General features: G+C 44.4%; 2 protein-coding genes across 3 annotated transcripts; both read left to right on the plus strand.

Annotated features, from left to right (window-relative positions):
- The first annotated feature begins 1,562 nt into the window (after positions 1-1,562).
- LOC124411985 (enhancer of polycomb homolog 1) lies at positions 1,563-7,466 on the plus strand. Of its 2 annotated transcripts, none has more exons than XM_046891592.1 (7): positions 1,563-2,010; positions 2,313-2,451; positions 3,907-4,148; positions 4,325-4,581; positions 4,662-4,797; positions 4,943-5,257; positions 5,591-7,466. In XM_046891592.1, exons 1-7 carry the CDS (start codon positions 1,858-1,860, stop codon positions 7,133-7,135), a joined length of 2,787 nt encoding a protein of 928 aa, XP_046747548.1. In that variant the 5' UTR covers positions 1,563-1,857; the 3' UTR covers positions 7,136-7,466. The 2 variants fall into 2 exon arrangements, with proteins under 2 accessions (XP_046747548.1, XP_046747549.1); XM_046891593.1 differs by having other exon boundaries at positions 4,946-5,257.
- A 6,222-nt stretch (positions 7,467-13,688) lies between these two features.
- On the plus strand, positions 13,689-17,846 carry LOC124412000 (segmentation protein even-skipped-like). The gene is made up of 3 exons (XM_046891635.1): positions 13,689-14,187; positions 14,731-14,918; positions 16,472-17,846. Exons 1-3 carry the CDS (start codon positions 13,917-13,919, stop codon positions 17,327-17,329), a joined length of 1,317 nt encoding a protein of 438 aa, XP_046747591.1. The 5' UTR covers positions 13,689-13,916; the 3' UTR covers positions 17,330-17,846.
- The last annotated feature ends 4,020 nt before the right edge of the window (positions 17,847-21,866 follow it).

Raw genomic sequence — 21,866 nt, forward strand, 5'->3', positions numbered from 1 at the left:
AAGCTTGAGACGGCACGGGGCCCGTCCTAATTTATTGTAGATCAGTCCATTCCCCCATTTGATGTTCGTTACGTTAGAAAATAGGTAATTTTCCAAATTAAAATTTCACGGTGCCACCAAAGTTACGTTATATCGTGTGTCTATACTGCATACACTTGATAGGCGCAAGTTGAAGACACAATATATATAAAATAAATCCTAACTAAAGTAAACAAAACAAAAAAAAAAAAAAAAAGGAAAAAAAATTTATTAAAAATGAAAAATAATTGAAAAAGTACCACCTTGTACGGCACGTTTTACAAGAATAAAATAAAAATATAAATAGTTATTGATTAATTGCTCTATCGCGGCTACCGTAACCGTGCATGACGAGAGGAAAATAAATTTAAAAAACCATTATATTGAAAAATACTATATAAATTATTAATGTAATAATAAATTAAATAGTTATTATTATTATTGAATTATAGTTATTATTAATTATTAAATACTATTACGACGAGTGTTTGTGCATAGCGAGCCATTTAAATAAATAAATACAATTGAGAGATACAGTGATAATTATTCATCATATAAATTATGGACATTATGATCGCTGTTTGTCTATCCGATAAAGTTCGGAATTGGCTGACAATGAACCGACCGGCACTGGCTGAATATTCTTTCAGCATTATTCGACCACGTTCGATTGAATTGACTATTAAGTATTCGTAGGTACTAAAGTTATCCACGGTCTGTCGATTTAGACTAGTAACTACTGTTGACCGCAACATCATTTAAAAAAGCGGAATCTTGATGAGGATTCAATTGTTCGCTTTTGCCACACGGACAGTCGTGTCAATTGGGTAAGCCTGTATATCAGTGGCGACACGCACCCTACGGTCAAAGATTTGAACTAGTTCAACCGTCTGAGAATATTTGGGAATGATGGTTCAATAACACGAAGGCGCTTGTCCATAGGAGAAGAGAGACGATGGTATTCATTACCGCCTGTATCGTCGACGGAAGAATTTACTGACGGTTACCATCTGCAAATTTTCGTGACCTCTACTCTGCGGGTAAGTGGACTTGGGGCTGTCGGAAGCCATGTTAGCGATCCCGTAGCTTCTTTATCGGTGGAGTGCGTTCAACACGCTATCCCATAAGACACGCATATCGTTGACCATGGACATAGAGCACTATGTTAGGCAATTTTCGTATCAACGATAATCCAATCCTATATTCAATCAGTACTCATGACTACGGGCGCTTTATTTTAACATTAATTTTCTGACACAAATCGACACCAATTGATTTAATTGGTCAGATCTAACGAAATAGGTCAATGAAATCACTTAATATCGTGTTGCGTCAAGGTTTCATGGTGAAATATGGATTTACAGAAACATTATGTATCACTGTAAGCATGCCTCAAAGTGAGGTTGAACGTCGCCGTGTGTAAACCGGGCTTGAATGCGATCTACCTATGTAGTTAGGCGACGAAACGTCGCTTGATTGCGGACTGCAGGCGGCGTTTCCCATCTAGGTACCGCCGCGGGCGAGCGTAAACCCCGGGCTAACGCGAACGGTGCAAATGGCTGTGCGTCGGCCATGATGGCTTTTAGCAGGGACCGTGTCACGCAAACATGTTTTCAAGGTGATATTCCTCGTTTCGTGACTGAGTGACCGTGTTCTAGCGCGATGGCCGGCAAAGAATGAGGCTTTGAGCGTGTTCGGTGCCGGGTGATACGGCCGCCGGGCCTCCGCGAGGCCGCCAACTCGGGCCTGAAGGTGTGCGTGCGCGCGATACCCGCGGGTGAAACGCAGTGGGTTGTCAACAGACACGGGAAAGTGCGAGCGAGAGCGTAGCGGGCAAGGATGAGCAAGCTGTCGTTTAGGGCGAGGGCGCTCGACGCCTCGAAACCGATGCCGATTTACATGGCCGAGGAGCTGCCCGACCTCCCCGACTATTCGGCGATAAATCGGGCCGTTCCACAGATGCCCAGCGGCATGGAAAAGGAAGAGGAATGCGTGAGTCCCGATCAGCTATTTTCTTGGCCAGCATGTTTCCCTGTCGCCATCTTAGACGGAGGCACGCTCCGTTCCTTATAATCGCCGTCCGATGGCGCCACCCGTACCACCACACTCCTCGACGGCGACGTTCGCGTCGATGAGTTTGTCAAGTTTCTAACCAACCAGAGAAACGTGAAACCCTTTATACTCTCTCACCTCTGCCTGCGGTCCTGCTTCGGCTGTTCTTCGCCGAACCGTCGAGTGAGAGGTGAGAGAGAAATGATGAAGTCACGTCTCTACGTATCGCTCTCTTTTTTCAGGAACATCACCTCCAGAGAGCCATCTGCACAGGTCTCATCATTCCCACGCCAGAGGTTACCGACATGGCAGATGTCGAGGCATACGACAAAATATACCCTGCAGATTACAAGCTGCCGCGACAACTCATACACATGCAACGTATGTAGAAATTGGATGCGAAAGGATTTGATACTTGTCGTTTCAAATGCCACCAAGCGGTGTAAACGATATGGATGACGACAGTTTTTTTTTTTTTTTTTTTTTTTTCTTCTTCTTCGAACTTGAATTCTATTGACAGTCGGCATATGTCAAACCTCATCTTTCGCTGATTAATTTTTTATTCATAAACCAGACAATGTCTGATATACCGCTGGACTTGAGCTTTCATTGAAATTATATGGAAATTAGTCGAGAGATATATCGAAGCAATGACGCCTCAGCGATTCAATCGTTTGTCAACATAGGTGCAACGTTTGAAGAGAATTCTTGTTTAACTGGTGTGCGACAGACATTATCATCGACATGTCTCTAAATGCTAGTTACGGATTGCATTCAATCTGTTATTGTACCGAAGAAAATAATTTTGTGGAATATTTTCACTCAACTGCAGACTTTTTCAGTATATTTTACGTCAATCTGTTGATATTCTTTAAAGGTTTACTCAACTTGATACTCATGATTAATAATTATAGTTTTGCATAAATTTGATGGTCTCGTGCGTCACAATTGTCAAATTCACTTTTATCAAAAGTAAACATCAAACTTTGATGCAAATTATATTTTCTGCACTTGCGTGAATTCTCGCAAGAAAAAATTATAAAGTTTTCAATGTCAATTTAAATAATAGAGCACAACAAAAATTTGAAAACATTATTCCATTTGTATTTCAATATTGTGATTCATGAAGCACTGGCCAGCTTGAAATCCATCGCCACAACTACTTTATGTATTTATCCAATAGATAGTTACTCTAGATGTAATTAACACTGACGTACTCTTTGTTTGTCGGAGTGTATATACACCAAAGTCGTTTTTACTCACAAGAATATTATTTACCTTCTCCAAAAACATGTCGGATGTGTCGCAATGTGCTTAATTTTTTTTTGTTTACAATCTCTTCCAACAGGAAATGAATTGCAACTAACCTCAGTTGCCATCAATTTTCTGTTTTGGTGATTCCATTCGAGTACATTTTGAGTACAATTATTCATGCGATAACAAAATATTGTTGGTAGTCTGTCCGAGTGAGTTGCTTTGTTGTTATTATCAGCCAGGATCTTCACTTATTGCTACAGATTTTACTTTGACCATCGATCCCCGGTAACCAATGTCTGATGTATTTGAACTCTTATTTGATCGAATTTTAAAACGTCGATAAACAGTTTCCATGAGATTACATCATGCGAAAATATCCAGATCATACAGCAGTCCGTTGCAAGTCCCTCTTTCGTATTTGTATTGTAAAAGTATCTTATTCACAATTGTTTGTTTATGTTATTTTTATATTTCGTTTTGTATTCTTACGTTTCTTCTGGTATTTAACCATCACTAGTTAAGTATCTGAGAAAGTAATATTTTTAAAGAATAAAGATCTTAATGCATATGTTTCAACAGCATTTGCGATGGAGCAGGACATTCCCGACTATGACATGGACTCTGAGGACGAAAAGTGGGTCGGTGCTCAGAGTAGAAAGATGGACCTAACTCCACTACAGTTTGAAGAGATGATGGACAGGCTGGAGAAGAGCTCGGGTCAAACCGTTGTTACGCTTAACGAGGCCAAGGCCCTTCTCAAGGAGGACGACGACCTCATCATTGCGGTATTTGACTACTGGCTCAACAAACGCCTGAAAACAGTGAGTGTACCTTTAAAACCTGATTATCTTCTGATAATAGTCGTATAAACGACCTGGAACAATTGAATTAGCGAATAAACAGAGTGCAGAGTTTGTTTCAAATTTTGCACGTATAATAATACGTTAAGCTTCCAATGTTAGAAATCGTATTAGCGTGCTCTTTTTTCTCATTTCAGCAACATCCCCTGTTATTGACGGTAAAAACAGAGCATCGGATTGGACTAGCCGCCAACAATCCATACTTGGCATTCAGACGGCGTACAGAAAAGATGCAGACTCGTAAAAACAGAAAGAACGATGAAACGAGCTATGAAAAAATGATAAAGCTGCGTAGGGACCTGAGTCGGGCGGTAACACTTTTGGAACTTGTTAAAAGGCGGGAAAAAACAAAACGGGAATATCTCCACCTCACTATTGAAGTCTATGAAAAGAGGTTTGTATATTCTTTCCCCTTTATCACATAAAATCTCTATTGTTTGCGGTATCTAACCAAAGATCAACCCAAACTGCTAGGTATCAAGCGCAAGACTTCAGTGGGCAGGTACTCGCCGAGGTATCAGCATTAAAGGCATCCAGGCCAGCTTTTGCACCGCTTTTCGCCAACCAGTTTGGAGTCCACCAGAACTGGGCAAATAAAGTTTCGGGAAAGGTGAGGCGGTCGATTTACTAGGGTTGTTGAGAGCTTGATAAGTTGAAAAACTCTAAAAGAGATACTTAATACAATCCTCAGTTCAACACTTTCGGACGGACTTTCAGAACCTTTGAATTAATCTTGAGTTTATACTTTTGCTTAGGAGGAAGTCGTACCAAGGAAAGAAAAGAGGCAATACAAAAAACGGAAGCATAAAGCGGACGGCAGGGGGACCGGGGGTTCCGTCGGGAGCGTCGGGGTTGCCGATGACGGCTTGTTGCGTAATAGCGGCGTAGCCGGACGAGGCGGAAGGAGCGGGGCGCCTGGAAGTGGGCTGGACCCGCTCGCCAGCTCCGACGACGACAGTCCGCATCCCTGCCACTCTCAACTATCGTTACCTTCGGACCGGGACGAAGACGACGCGGTTGACGAAGGCCAATTCGCCTTCAGGCGCAACAAAAATTGTACCTATTTATCGGTGAGTATTTTTTTTTTTTTTTTTTGCTTTTACAAGGTTATTTGCGAACGTGGAGTTTTCAATATTGGTTCTACTTCTGCATAAACAATTCTCGTCTCTCTGAGTATACGATTTTTTTCACCCAAGTACCCATTAAAATGTATTTCCTCTCAAGAATTGAATCGCATTACATGGGACATTGGCTAAAGTTGATATGTAGAATACTAAGAACCAAGAAGAAGGATATTATCTCACAAGTCATCCTGAATTTCTCCCGATCCGTTCGTCTCTAAATTACAACATCCTTTGACGAAACTTTTCATGTCATCTTTGCATTCGTTTTGTTCATTCTAGCCCATACCTGGAGGCTTTGGAAACTGGCCATGGTGCGAGCGAAGCGAGGGTGGTTCCGCAGACAAAAGGTACAGATTTGCCCCGACCAGCATCAGCAGACCGACGCACCTTTGCGTCGGTCTAGCGAGGCGGCGGGTCGGTCGAGGCGGGAGGATTATACTGGACCGTTGCACGACGAACACAGACGATGTATGGTCTTCCCTAGACTTCACGATACACGAACCTAAGCGAGAATTTCTCGACCCAACGGAGCCGGGTAAAAAGGATTGGCTCCACTTCCGGCCGAAAACGCCACCCCCTTCCGGCGACGGGACACCAAGCGAGGAAAGCAGCGACTCCGAGTCCGAAGGAGAGACGAGACGCGACGTTCTGCCCTCGTTCCCCTTCCCACCCGAGGCAACATCGATATGCATCGACGTTGAAGCGAGCAGCAAGGCTGGAACGACCACGACGACGACGCCGACGGTGCTTGGGACAGTGGTCGACGAGCCACCGTTCACTACCGAATTCAACATCTCCGACTACTTTCCCATGGAGTTTTTCTCAGACTTTGATGTTGCGGTTTTAGGATATGGTGCGAGTGCCGGTTCTAGGAGCAGTGCTACAATAGGCGGTGGTAGTGGTAACGGAAAACAGACAGACAATAGTGAGAGCGACCAAAGGACAGATAATCAGCTGATTGGCTGCTCGCGATTTTTAATAACACCCCTGATCGGCAGCCTCATGTCACAGCCGAGCCAGCAGGCCCGATCGCAGTGTACCAGTAGTAATAGTAGTAGTAGTAGCTGTAGTAGTAACGGTAGCGGTAGTTCTAGTAATAATAACAGCGGCGGCGGGACTTGTCACGTTTTGGTTACCGGCAACAATGCCGTTCCTACGGCAACGGCAGCGTCGACAACGACGGCAGCACCAGCGACCGTCACGGTAACAACGACGGCGACCGTGAACGTCGCGTCAACGGTGCAAAATCGTTGGACATTATCCAGCGGTTTGATGAACACTATCAGCCAAGCGACAACGTCGTCGAGCGGTACTGTCGCCGCGGAAAGTCGTGCTAATGTTCAAACGAATCGACACTCGAGGCACCACAGACAACCGTCGATAAATCATAACAGCCCCGCTGCAGCGCCAATATTGTCAAAGTCGTTAACTAGTCCTACAAATAATCGGAGCATCGGTGCATCCTCGGGTATAACGAACTTTGGGAATGGTCATCAAAACGGACCGACGACGGCGCTAAGTTATCACCACAATTCTAACTTGAATAATTTGCCAAACAGCACACATCATCCTGTCAATAACCAAACTAGCGGCACTATTAACGCCACATCGATATCGTCGACTACGCTGCCGACCACGACAACAATATTATCACATAATAAACATCAGCCGCAGAGTATTCTTGCAAGCGGTATAGCTCAGAGCAAACTGGCGAGCATCTCGAGACAACAGCAACAACAGCAACAGCAGCAGCAACAACACGCGCAGAATCAAGCACAGCAAATCCCCACACCTGGGGAAATTACGCTTAATAGTAATAGGTGAGACTAGTTTATATCTTGTCCGTCCATCCGCGTTAATATTCGTGTAACTAGCTAGCTATCGCTACGGCGGTAATCCGTTCGAAAAGGGGGGAAACAAGAAAAAAAAGGAAGTTTCGCGCCAGGGACAGAAAAGACGGACAGACCGACCGATCGAGACCTCTGAACTTCGCGGCTAGTGCTGCCGTGTTTCTTGGATGGAGGTCCACAATAATAATTATTATTATTTTCTGCCCTAATTTTGTCGAGGCAGGAGAAAAACCCTGATTGTAAATATACTAAGTCTTTCGTGTATAATAGAGAAAAAATTTGATAAACAAACAAAAAAAAAATTATAAAAATAATTATACTATATTTATAATTTACGTATCGACGATGGCGCGTGTTTCAATTATGCCACGTGCGTGTCGTATCAACGGATTTATGTGTACGCAATAAGGTATGTATACACGTACATCTGCTTTACCATACGCCACGTAAATCACAAGACGAGCTTGTTAGCCGGCGAGCTTAGTGTATAGCTCGGCTTTCGCCGCCGACAGATGGCATTACGTGGCAAAGTCAGGTCCGTTTTCCGCGCTATACCGCAAAACTGTTGTTACTTCGGAACAGGGCTACATTCCCGTTATCAATACGTGTAGCTTCGTCGATTCTTACTCCCGTAATCCTCGTCCCGCCATTCCACTGATATATATAGTATATATATATGTCAGTGCGCTATTCCCACTCCTATAACTCATCGTCTCGTTGGATAGATCATTGAAAGAAAGAGAGAAAGATATATGGTGAAAATGTTTTAATACAACAATTATTATTATATCAAATAGTGAAACTGGGAGAGAAAGTGGCTGAGTAAATGACAGAGAATGTTCAAAACAAGAGTGAAACGTAGAAATGCCAATTGATCATTAGGCGAGACGCCGGCCAATTACCTTCCCACCCCCTCCCCCCATCCCATACTTCCCTTTTCCCCACAGACACAGATTCAAACAGATTGTAAATAAATACTGTTAATAAAACGTCTGCTTAATACAAACGCTTTATCACTGTTCTTGTTCGATTTTATATTTTGATTTTCATGAACTCATCCTCCGTGTATACTCCTTGATATAAATATCTTAAATTGTAACTGATATCCTGCAAGTGGATATGTGGATTTCGAGTTATTCGGTATCACTCACATCGCTCTGGAACGAAATACAAAAGGCCATTCGGTAACGAAGAGTCACGTGTTTTGGTCGTTTTTCATTTCCTTATAACGCTACAGATTCCTGGGTTTACTCTGCGCCCGATACAATTACATATTTGCAAACTTATTATTATAGTGCTATATTATACGCATCTATCAACTCGAGGAGCTTATGACGTACGATGACAACCCAGGGGACATCACTGAGGGGTTAGGATCATTAAATTGAAATAATAAAACACTTTGCAAAAGATACACCGGGGGGTGGCGATACCTACTCAATTATATTTACACAATATGTGTTCGCGCAACTACACATGTACACGTATGCATAGTTTATGCAGTCGGGGAAGGGAACCCCTGGATCGGGCACATATGCTCGGCCTGCTATGATGCAGTGCAGTAGCATCAACGTAGCTTCAGTCCATCCACACTGGTACAAAATCCCTGCTAAGCTCTGGAATCGCGCTTCTTTTACGAGTGGGGCGCACGAGGAGGCGTGCATTATAGAGTAGATTTTGATGAATCGACTCTGCTTCCTAGCTTTCACCCTTCTTCATGCTGTCAAGTGCCGTGGCTGGGTTTGAAGCTCGTTGCCGATAACCTCGTCGTCACGGAAAGTAGTGATTTTTGCGGCGTTCATCTTGACAGCCAGCAGCCACAAAGACCGGGCAATCCAGGGAGGAAAATAATGAGGAATTGAGGGGAAGAGGACCGGTCGATATTCACCCTGCTGGCGCCTGGACGAAGAAAATTAGGAGGGAGAGGAATGCGCGAATAATCGCCGATTACGCGGGGCTGGAAGCTACCGTCATCGCCGAGGGGTTATTCGCTTATATAATTCCTTTGTCTGAAGCACCAAATTCCCTCCCCTTCGCTGCTGCGATGGTGGAACGGGATGTTCAGGCTGCCTTGTTGCTATGTGACTGACAATGAGTACCAAGACCTCCGTCTGTAAGTATATATCTACGGGTCCTATGGAAACAGACGTATTTCCATGGCGCATCTAGAACGGACATATCTCGAAAGACGCTGCGATAAGTATAAACAAAGCTCGCTATACACGTCTTGTAGAGTCGACTGAGATACGTCCGTTTAGTCATCCGCGCCGTTCTAGATGGCTCGCCGAAATACGGCTGTTTCCATAAGACCCTTCACTATTACGCTTCAATAAGTAGTTTGCAAATGTGCACAAGAAAGTTTGATAGACTGCAGAAGCACGTCATTCGCTTCGCGCAGTCAATAATATCAAATCCACCATAAGACGAAGCGAGTCAACGGTCCAATCTGCATCGTTCCCTCCTACAGTAGATATTATCTATGAAGTTGTAGCAACGCCTCCGGTCGTAATCCCATATGTCTATGTGCATACTCAATAAGATCCTACACATGCTGTATAAAAATGTGTTACCTTGCGACGACACCTAGAAATCGAAAGGTGTTTTCCTCGTCTACTTTTAAGATGCACAGGGGCACAGTGATTTTAATAAATAGTCTGCGTCAGCCTATCCCTGCCCAAAAAGTCCGATTTCATAGGCTTCAGAAATGTGATACAAAGTGATAAGTCTGTATCGTGTTTCTGAAACCCATTCTATAATTTTGTACCAAAATCCTTCATGTTCAATAAACGTTTTCCAGCAGGGTTAATCAGAAAATTTTGTTATTGCAACAAGATTTTTTTATTGTTTGTACACTAAATAAATATAAATAAAACAAATTTCTGAATTCCAGATATATATAGTACTTTATTAAGTATGACAATATTGATATAATTGACAGTAAATATATAATAATAATAACATTAACCAACAAAGAGAATGATTGTTGTTACACAAATATCACTTTCATTATACACTGTGTAGTGGGAAGAATTCGTGCATTATAGTGGAAAAAAACTGAGGGAAGATAAAACGATGACGGTGCTAGGGTGGATCGTAACCCAAACAACGTCGGATCGTACTCGTCTTCGCAAGGTGCCGGCTGTTCGAGGAGGAAGAGAAGACGTTGTGGGGAGTATAAAAAGCGGAGGAGAAAAGGAAAGAAGAAATACCGAGCCGGAAGCTAGACAAGTACGACTTGGACAACCGTTTAAAGGTTAGGCGCCTCAAGTGCTCTTAATTGCTCGAGTAGTTGTAGGCGACGTCGGTTTGTCAAGTAGGCAGTTTATAGAGCTGAGTGGTTTGGCTGCTAATTTTGTTTCGATAGTCGGCCCCTCGCCCTCGTCTTAGCCCTCGTCCTCTTCCTCTTCCTCCTCTTTGCCCTCGCGGCTTATCGTACTCTCAGCCTAAAAACGTGTGACAAAGCCTGCAGCGACACCCGCGCGCGCATCGCTTCGACGCTTATAGGAGCCCCGAACTCGACGAGGCTCTGGCTGCTGCGAGGGAAAATGTATAAGAGATGTGTACAACGCGCGGGAGCCGGAAGGCCGCGATGAGAAGGACGAGGAGAAGGAGGAGACGGAGGAAAAAGACTCGAGACGAAGCCGCCCGAATCTGGGCTGTGCTAATTAGCGGAGCTTCTCCACTTAACACTCAAGGCTCGGTCCCCGGCTTTGATCTCACCGCCTGGCTCGCTACCGTCCTCGACCCTGTAGAGACGCGCGTCTTCATCCACACGTGCTAATGCGCCCGTGGCGTAATAAAACAGCTAGGCGCATACGCTTACACGCCCATTATCCGACTGACGACGACTACCTCAGACCACGATCACCGGGCGCTGATCGCAAAACGTTGAGAGCCCCATAAAACTCGAGTTTTCTTTAATTTCGTGATGACGACGCGATGATCCGGCCGCCACACTGCGGTACCGCAATGGACGGGGTCTGTCTAACAAATGTATTCGTTGCAGATGGTCATCTTCCAACTCTTACTTAATTCCATCTTATGGTGTCCAGTGAAAAACGGTAAAAAATTCAAGGACATTTCCAGGACCACCGGACAACAGACATCTACATTTTTTTCTCCCCTTCATATTGGAGCAACGGTATTGGAAATTGCTCAGGCACGTCAAAGTATAAGGGCTGGGAAAGTTAATTGTGACAATCGCATCGGTATTGCCGTGCGCAGGTAGGTCCAAGCGGCGATTGTTTGGCTAATCGGATTACGAAGTGTCCAAACAGTTTCAAAACACTTTCGTGGCGCCCAGGGTGGGTAATGTGAAGCCGTGAAAGGCCTTCTCTCTGAAGACCGGAGAAAGGTGACCATTGTCTTCGTAAGTGGATTAGTCTAACAACCTTCCCGAGCTGCTTCTGCGACGGTCGTATATCGTAATTCGCACCATCATTAACATAATATATCTATAGTATACCTGCCGTCGTACATACATACGCCGGGTCATTTCTCTGATGCATCCCGTAGGGACCCCTAATTACGGGCAAGCCAGGGTACACATATCCTCTGAGCAGTTTCGCTGCTCTTTTATTAGCATGCGGCTGATGTCGTCCCGCGGATACTCTTGAGCTGCTCAGAGTAGACTTGTACCTTGATTTGCCTATAAATAGGGGTCCCGGCGGGGCGCGTCACAGAAATAACCCGGTATATGCGTTCATACAGGTATGTACACGCATGCGAACGGGGTTCTCTCCACATGCATATACGAATATTTTCACCGTGCGCATGATCGCTCTGCTACGGTTCACCGGGCAGGTTAAATCGATCGTTTAATTGAGAACTGCAGCTCGTAATGAACTAGGCGGTCGCGGTGGCAGCATAATAGTGTACGATTGGGCCAGCGGTAATGCGCTTCGATCATCACTGCCGTAACTAGTCACGTTATCCCGCATACCTACACCCGCCCCAGCGGACAGGTGCACACGAAAATCAATGGCGGGCACAGTGATCACCGACATCGGCAGTAATATTAAGATTTTGCTAGGGATCGGGATGGTTGATCGCTTGAACCCATTAAGACACAAAAGATACATATGAGTGTTCAGGAGTTGTAAAAGAATCGTTCATAATCCGAATTATTCGTATTTGCCTACGCGAATGAACTCACCTAACGGTGGATGCAGGCTCGTAATTGGTACGATTATTTTCCAGGATTTTCGCTTACAGATATTAAACTCTGTATATGCCATATAGGTATAGGTATATACGCAAGTGTAGAGATATATTGTTACGTGAATTTCCATATGTCTATGGTTGTCTATATACCTATACCTGCGCCCATTCCTCCTTCACGTTACATAAGTATATTATGTAGACCGGTATGTATGCAATGTTACGGTGCATTCGGTGTTGGTATAGGTAGAGAAGGTATCCTGAGAGGTGCCCAGAGGTAAACCGACAAGCTGCAGGCCTGAACCTTCGGCAGGTTTCGTATATAGGTCATAGTTGTTCGAAAATTAGATCAATAATGTACCTCGGTCTGGTACTGAATGCCGTGGTGATCTAGTCGTAAATCATCGGATACCTACGCGGAGGGTCAACTCAGATTTTCCGAACTCGATTCTTCTACATCCACCTTTTGCTTGATTAATTGGAGTAATAACAATTTCCGAAGCTTCGCTGCTTCGCATGCACGTTTCTTATACCTGCGGCAGTAGTAAGGAGCATAAAATTGTTGGAGGGACTTCAGGGTAAATATACTCCGGGCTTTTGTGGCGGAGATACTCGAGTCCAGTTATGTAGGTACCTATATACACCTACTACGCGGCCCCGTTTAAACGAGGAGAGTACCAATTGGATCATCGGAGACCAACAATTCCGTGGCATAAAACTTAATTGCCCAGTACTGCAGGCGAAAACCAAAACTGGAGCAACGGTTCCTCGCATACATATAAATCGAAGTATACCTCGGCAGAGAGGACAACTTGAGTACGACGTTGCGCCCATATTTCTTGCGCTCGTTTATTGCTCAGCCTATACAGCGGCTCGACGCTCGACGCACACGAACAAATCCTCGCACCAACACATCGATGGACTTATTCACGCACCCACAGACCCTGGAGAAGCAGGGGACTTCCAGGGAGGGATGCGGAGGGCTGCCGGAGGGTAGGTAAAGGCAAGCGGGAATAACCGTTTTATACGGCAGAATTATCGCAGATGATTCTCTCGCGAAAATCTATAGTCCTCCTCGAGCCCCGACGTGGGTGCACCGTATATACCTACGGATGCGGAGCCGGAAGGAGCGGGGGACACCAACGCAAGTTTGGGAGGGAGATAGGTGGCCGCGTAGGCGGGACAGGACGATCCTTGGCTCAGCGAGTCCCGGCCAATCGTAGCCAGCGAACGGCGAGCGACCGAGGCGACCCTAAGGACCCGCCGATCAATCACGAGCCTCCTAGCGGCAGCATGGTCGTCGCCCGGTCGTTATCGCCGTATATAACCAAACCCCCCCTCGAGACCTTGGCGCAGTCGCCATCGAGTCTTCGGCGAATCGAGTCAGCTCCTTATTTGAAGGTATCTGGTTGTGCTCTGAGAGTAGCGCGGATACGGAGCGGCGCAACTCCGCAACTTTTCTGTAAACAGCGTTATATCGTACCAGCCGTAGGTCAGAGAAGACCTAAAGTTTATCGGACAGTTATACACAGCGGTGTAGGCAAAGTGTTCAAAGTGTCTATGTATGAATATATTGAAGTGTCTCTTGAGTGTCGATGCCGATCGTGATATTCCCATCGGCGAGGATTACACGCGTTTCTGAACGAATATATTCTTCATCCTCTTCAATTACGTGCAACGCAACCGACTGCAACATGCAGGGGTACCAAGGCAACTTCGAGCAACAGCAGCAGGAACAGCGGGATCGGGACCGCGAGGAGACGATCGTGGTGGACCTTGTTCCTCCACAGTATCAGCTCAGCCCACCAAACAGTCCACCTCCGACACGTCCCTCTTCTAACGGAGGATCTTCTGCAAAGATACACGGTAAGAATGCAATTTAATGTCGAAAGTTCACCGTATCGGCACATTGGTGATGCTGCATCTGCAGCGTAGCCTTGGCGAGTATAATTACTGGGTATCGGAAAAGGTTGTCGGTGGTGCGTGCTGGTAATTAATAGCTTCCTAATCCAATTCGGCCATCCTTTATTCTTTGCCGTCGTTGAATCTGCAGTCCGAAATTGGGAACGAGACCCCCACCGGGACACTCCACGGTATAATACCAATTCTGATATACCTAGCGCGGGACCGTAACTTTACAACCCTTTCCAGGAATGCATCCTTTGTCATTTTACTCGGGTTTATTGTGGTAATTATTTTACTACGTCCGTTAATTCGGCGAACAGCGTTGGTTTTTATTGCGGGGTTGAAGGGGTATGTCGACCTCTTCGTAACCACCCTGGCTCTAGAACTTTATGATTATTTGCACTAGTCGTGAGGTGAAGTGTACCTCCACGGTCGGTGGATGCGTATATAATTATTTGACGCGGTCACGTGCACTACAACGAGCATCTTGATTTCATCTTGCAGAAACCTCGCCGTCGCATCAGCAACCACCGCTGCCCTCGATGGACTCCAACATCCGGAGGTATAGAACGGCCTTCACGCGGGAGCAACTTGCGAGGCTGGAGAAAGAATTTCACCGGGAGAACTACGTCAGCAGGCCACGACGATGCGAACTCGCAGCTCAGCTCCAGCTTCCTGAATCCACGATTAAGGTGAGAATTCCGAAGTTGTTTATTAGGCTCTCTTGAGTGGGATATGTTCCATCGTTGCATATGATACGTTATATATACATGCAGTCGAGTTGCAGACTGTGTACGAATACTGATATGAATGATATGCTTGATTGCACGCACTGTTAAAAATTTCCTTTGTAAATTTTTAGTAAATTTTTAGTATTGTGAATTTCTTGTGTTAAGTAAGTTAAAAAAAACCAGACCAAAATTGCGAAATTTACCCCACCATTTAGTAAAATTACGAAACATTATTGCGATAATATCATAAACTTGGATATCATTATTGGATTTATAATCAGCAAATTGATCACAGGAATTTTGAATTGTAACTTGTTAAATTTACTATACGAGTTGACTTACTTAATGGTGAATGTAGTAGGTATACTAAACTGTGAAATAAAAAAAAATAGATAAACGGATTGATAATTGTTTTCAACAATTTTTTGTGAGCACAGATATCATTTTAAAAACTTTTCAGTAATTGCAGCATGACTTAAGAAACTTTTTAAGTACAGTGTGTTTGACATATTATCAAGTATAACTAAAATTCTTCGAGGTTATTTTAGTACTCAATTTTAGAAAACTCGAAATCAGACTACGATGGAATTTAAAGTCAACATGAGTGATTTCCGAATCTAGTTATGAGATGTACTTTTGCCACAATAGATTTTTTAATTTATCAGACTAATCGAATTTCTTAAGAAATTTGAATACGTGTCACCTGAATTCATGCTTAATAATTAATTTTCAAACACCACATTTTTACTTTTGCCAGCCTTTGTGTTGCAAATGCGTGACAAATTTGCGAAAATTTTTAACAGTGTTTGATCGAGATCACCAGCTGCAACTTTTTGTAGCCGTATATAATATGATAGGCGTGGAAATACGAGCGGCTCTTGCATCCCGCCGGCGCATTAGAGCGGCGATTATAACCTTTAAAACGCGCCTCTTTGTTCGAGGCTTCTCAAACGAATCAATTACGAAAAGCAAATATCCTCTTTGACGCCTTGCCTGGAGCCGGTTTTGCCGCTACCGCCTTCCACTTCTAGACTCTTCGGGTATAAGATATAGTTGGATCCTTGCCACTCAGAATCGCTGCACCTAAATCCAGCTGATTTGAAATAGTATAATATTGTGAAACAATGAGGCGAACTCAGTCTTTTCGGGTCGAGCGTAAATTTGCAATATGAGTCGTAGGTGAGTCAACGACGAATAAGAAGCAAACTTTTGCTCACGATTGATTTCTAAATAACAAGAGTACGTTACGCGTTTTTTCACCAAGCACGAAGTTGAGGTTAGAATGGCGTAATCTCAGATTTATTCGCGACAGCGCATGCGCGCAGTTCAGAAACGACCACTTTTAACTCGTAGAACTTAAAAGTAGTCTTTTCAGTACTCCGTGCATGCGCATTTCCAGACTCACTCTACCCTCATAGATACGGGTACTTTGCGTATGGCAACCACGCATGGAAAAACGTTTAAAATATGCTCCATCAATTACCAATTACTAAACACGACTTTCTTCAATTCAGGTGTGGTTCCAAAACCGACGCATGAAGGACAAGCGCCAAAGACAGGCATTGGCGTGGCCCTACGCCATGTACGCTGACCCAGCGTTGGCCGCGACTCTCCTAGCCGCAGCTACAGCTTCGTTACCACCGCCACCTTACCACAATCACCATCATCACCATCACCATCATCAGCTGCAGCACCAACAGGCGGGCCTCCCGCCTGCCGGACACCTTCAGGCCGCCTCTCCACCCGGTTACGTCCCAGCCGCGGCCGCGGCTGCGGCAGCGGCTTACTACGCGCGCTACGTTCCGTATCAAACACACCCGGGACACCCGGCTCACCCGGCGCCGATTCATCGGCCTCATCTTCAGGTACCGACGACGACGACCACGGTCGCTGGCACCGGTTACCCACCCTCGAGTCTCCACGCTCACGCGCTTTCGCACCAGCTGATGCAGACACACCATCACCATCAGCAACAACACCAGCTCCCGTCACCGTCTTCGGCGGCAGCTGCAGCAGCCGCGGTCCTCGCGCCCTCGCTCCATTTCCCGTCGCCACTGAGCCTCCCCTCCTCGCCTCCAACGTCAGCCCATCCTACCGCCTACGCGACGCCGCCTCCCGGGACTCCGTCGACGACGTATCGCCCGGAGCTCAGCAGTCCCGCGCAGTCCGATACGTCATCGAGTGAATACGATTGCAGCGGGACTTCCCATGCCTTTGAGAACAAGCTCTACGTACGAGGCGACGCCGCAGCCGCCGCAACCCAGACTCAGACGACCACCCTACAGACGTCGTCGAGTGCCAATGCAGCCACAAAGATCAAACCTCCGAAGCTGTTTCAACCTTATAAGAACGATATCTCTGAAAAGGCGTAGGTCGTCTGATGCAGGACAGCGCGAGGACGCTTGTTATTCTACCAAAGTATATTATACGACCAAAAGATGCATTGGCGTGCCCGCAGGATTGGCCACCATGTATTATTATCGTCAACGCACCTGCTTGTCTGAGTGTTGACGATATTATTCAAAGTTCTGCAGGCCCGGTGCTCGCGGCAATTTAATACCTTACACCTCGAATTGCAATGAAAATTTATAATGATAGCTGTGCTGTATGTGAAAAGATATTATTGACATGAAGCGTTTTACGCACGAAATGTATATTTGTCACTTCTTTCCAACCTGTAAATATACCTGTTATGACACATACACATATATAAATATATACTATACAGCTAGACATATACAGCTAATTATTGTACAGTTAACTTAATAATTTATTTATGTTATAGTTTTAAGAATATACATATTACGACGAGTATTATTGTATTATTATTATGATTGCCATATTATTACGATGTACAGTATTTATATAAAGTAAACTATGTCTGTGTAATATATATATATATATATATACATACATACATGCAGTATGCAGTATACTACACATACGTAGCGTTATATTGTGAAAAAACGAAACGATACAATTATATAAATATATACATACATATATATATATATATAAATATACATCTTATGTATTGTAACGTGACATTTTTAATGCACGTTACAAACGGCTCCTCGAACCCTAGGCGGAACCCAAACGTAGGGATTTCGCGTTAGTAACCGTCGATGATTTCGAAAAACAGCGGCAGCACAATGATCACGCATACGAAACTCTGAGAAGGGACGCTTTATAGGCTAACAAATGAAGTATTTCAGGATTTTTGTCTACTTCTGTTTTTGAGTATATGCGACATCAAGTAGCGGATTAGCCGCGAATCGAGCGACATCATCTGGCAGTAACAGCGCGGAAATTCCGATAGAAGATCGTCGAGCGTGAGGCTAACACCTCGAACGGGGCCTATCAGGAGGCTACGAAGGGATGGAGTCGTAGCACCAGCACCTCACCGCATTTCGAAGTTAAGTCGTCACTACGCCACATACGAATTCTGGAGCAACGACGAGTCTAACCGCCTATCGGCGTAGATTTAAGAAATACGTAATCGATCGTAGGTCCAATAGGAACCGGGCAATATTGCGAATTGTAATGGCGGATGATTTGAAATTCCAGCTTCGCAGTAATTGTGCTTCTAGATATAAATTTATATATTCAAGGTGCACAACATCTGGAGCTTTTGGTAATGAAAGCCGCCCAACCTTACCCGATTCTATGGGAAATCTGCAGAGAATTCTGAATTTTTTGACGGGAAAAGTCAAGGAATTTTATTTGAGCAAAGTTGTCGTGACCCTGCCCGAGTTCTGGAGAACCTGCTGATAGGATCGTTGGGTGATTTTGAGTAATTCGAGCGACAAGCTAGTGAGAGACGGGAGATTACCGTTTTGACGAGATTCAAGTGGCATTTGCGAATTCTTGATGTCGGGTGTGGCGGTGTGGGCCAATTTCTGGTGTGGTTGCGAAGCGGTAAGCGGTAATTTTCTTCTCGCGAGCAAAATTCGAGGGTGATTTTGATCGCGAAGCCATTTTGAACTTGGGAATAAGCGTATTCGAAATTTGCTTTCCAATCTTCTTACTTGGTGGCGGCGGCCTGAGTTTCGTAATTACGCATAAAGTCAATCTTGGCGTTGTAAAGTCAGACTAGAGTCAGGGTTTTTGAGTAGGGTAGTTTTAATTGCAAATTGCGTGCAGCCAAATTTCGCTGTCGCGTTAGCGTGGTTGAAATTGTCACCTCTCGAAGAAAGGTCGCGGATCGCTGTTTGTGAGCGAGCGGGCGGTTGTAGTAATAAAAATTTTTATGTTTCTTTGGAGGTTAGTGCCGTGATTGGTTGTAAGATTTCACTTTTTCAGGGTATCGTCATATCTTTTGGAAGATCACTTTTTTTAGTGGCGCATTTATCGTTAGTCGCCAAATCATTGTGAACACGGTAAGTTCTTGGTAAACTTCTCCGGATGAACCGTGTGCAATAAAAATCCGGCGTCACAATATGTATATATATATGTATATATATATATATATATATGTATAAAATATTTACATCCATTTGCATGATTTTGATATCGAAGTAAAGTGAGTTTTCAAAACTACATATTCTTCTTTCAAGAAATTTTTCCAATTGTAAAAGTAAACCAGAGTAACATTCAGATCCTTTATTAACTGTATACATACAAGGAATCAAGTATGAAACTTCAATTACAACAGATCATATAGTTACTGCGAGCAAATCTCAAGGGACCTGCACCAAGAATATTTACATGCAGGTTATGGGTGATGAGTTATAGCAGCAGGTTATACCCTGGGAATACAATCACAACCCGCTTACGCGTGTCCCGCTACAGCTAGAGCCCTACTTAACACGGGTGCTGCATAGAATCCCCGGGCGCGTTAGTGATGATAAATTGATTTGTTTCATATCTACTACTGTACCGCGGCGTATAATAAACTACACAAAGTACACGGGATCACCGCGCCATCTGTTCAGGAGACGCACAACCCGTAGGATCCTCTTCATCCCAGCATTCATGCTTGCATGCAAGAGAATCGACGCACATACACACATCCGCGATTATGTGCTGCACCCAAAGTCAACCTGTGGCGCTCGGTGCGTCGGTGAAAGGAACAATTAATGGCGGCCGAGCGTGACGTGTAAATTCCCGTCGAACGGATTTGCGCTCAGCTCCCCATGCCGCGAGGCTGCATATGGGACGCGTCTCTCTTTCTCTCTCTCTCACTCTCTCACTCTCCTGCGCAGACATCGCACAGGAGCCCTGCGTGTGAGACACGTTGCACCCTCTGTTCCGCCGTATTGACCAATTAACTTTCTTCGCCTCTCTGCCCTCGTCGCTCGACCCCCTGCCAGGCCGAGGGTATCATTTCGGATGAATACCGCAGTTTAACCATTAGTTGAGGGCTTACGCTCCTCGGTGCGGAGCGTATGTTTATGCACCCAGCGGCGTCGCTGTGTCGTCTATGCCTCTGCACGCACTACACACTCGTCTAGTAGCGATGATAATGGGAAACGAGAAGTAAACGACGCTATTCGAGCCTCGCCGATTTCTCGGGCTCCAATCCGCACCTTTTGGTTCTCGTCGATGGTCACCGTCGTGGCTATAAAACTCTGCATCGTTTAATTTTATAGCAATAATTTCACACCTCGACTGTGGATAAAGCGGTTGCAAACTCATTGCCGACTTAAATTTTTATTATTTACTAATCGGGCAATAGACGTATGTATAATCACAAATTAAAATTGTGTAGTTTAGTAGCTCCTTGAAGCCAACAGTCGCAACGAGACCTATGCACACACGCATATGGACGTCGTATAGTATAGGACGATTGAGTAAGACAGGAGCATATCGTAAGTCTCATAAACAGCGCGATTATGCGAATGATGAAGTGTATGGTGCAGCATCATGTAGCTGAACCGGCTCCATTCAGTGCCAAAGTCTCGTAAATAGCTCTGAATCGCATATAACCTTCTGACATGCCGCCATATAATACCGCGGGCAAAACAATTACGAGTTACATACATTATGCCTGCGCTTACAACCGACGGCATACGTATATACGAGTCGATGATCGCTAGAGTGTAAACAGTGCTTCATTGTGATGCGTGACACTCGTGCCAGTCGCGTTACTGCCAGCTCCCATATCACATTTATAGACTGACAACTGGTGGGGATTTGTTTCTATAATTTACCTCGCGGGGATTCTGCAATGCCGACTGTAGAACCTTCATTTTTTGATCAACATATTTTTTATCTTTATATAAGGATATTAAAATTCAAGAAATGGCGAATAGGCTGTAATCCGTATGTTTAGCAAATGTCGGGATAAAAAACCTGTCTGTTCAGGGCAAAAGTCGTATGAATTCTATAACTTATTGGTAATAAATGTTTTCCATACAATCCATTTATGCTCTTCAAAATATTGTGAAAAAGTAACTCGGGGAACTCTGTGTATACGATGATAAGAAAAAATTGACATTTACTCGTTCGTTTTTTTTCTTCTCTTTTTCTTTGCGTCTCAGGGATTCCGTGCGGCGAAGGTAAAAAATGTTGAAATCAACAAACGTCCCAAGACTTTTTGTACCAGCTTGTAAATACTGTATCCTTCTGTCGGCCGTCTCGAATAATGAACGTGTCTTATGTTAATATATATCTTTCTAGCTAGTGATTATCATTGACTGACGGAAGTGTAGACGAATTCATCAAATGTGTAGAAGCGCAAAGCCTAATGAAAAACTTATATGTATAGTGTGAAAGTACGTATACATATATAACTTTAGTTATAAAGTTACCGGTAGAAAAAAAATTCAAAGGTTTAACTACCGGGTCAGTATAATTCGGTGTGTAATTTTTTAATATGCAGCGATCTGGAGAAAAGAGCCGTAGCAGGAGTCGTTTAGTTGTACCCATAATATAATATACCAACGCTTGCCTCAGTAATCCTTGTTT

Source organism: Diprion similis, chromosome 10 (assembly GCF_021155765.1).
Source record: "Diprion similis isolate iyDipSimi1 chromosome 10, iyDipSimi1.1, whole genome shotgun sequence".
Classification (NCBI taxonomy): domain Eukaryota; kingdom Metazoa; phylum Arthropoda; class Insecta; order Hymenoptera; family Diprionidae; genus Diprion; species Diprion similis.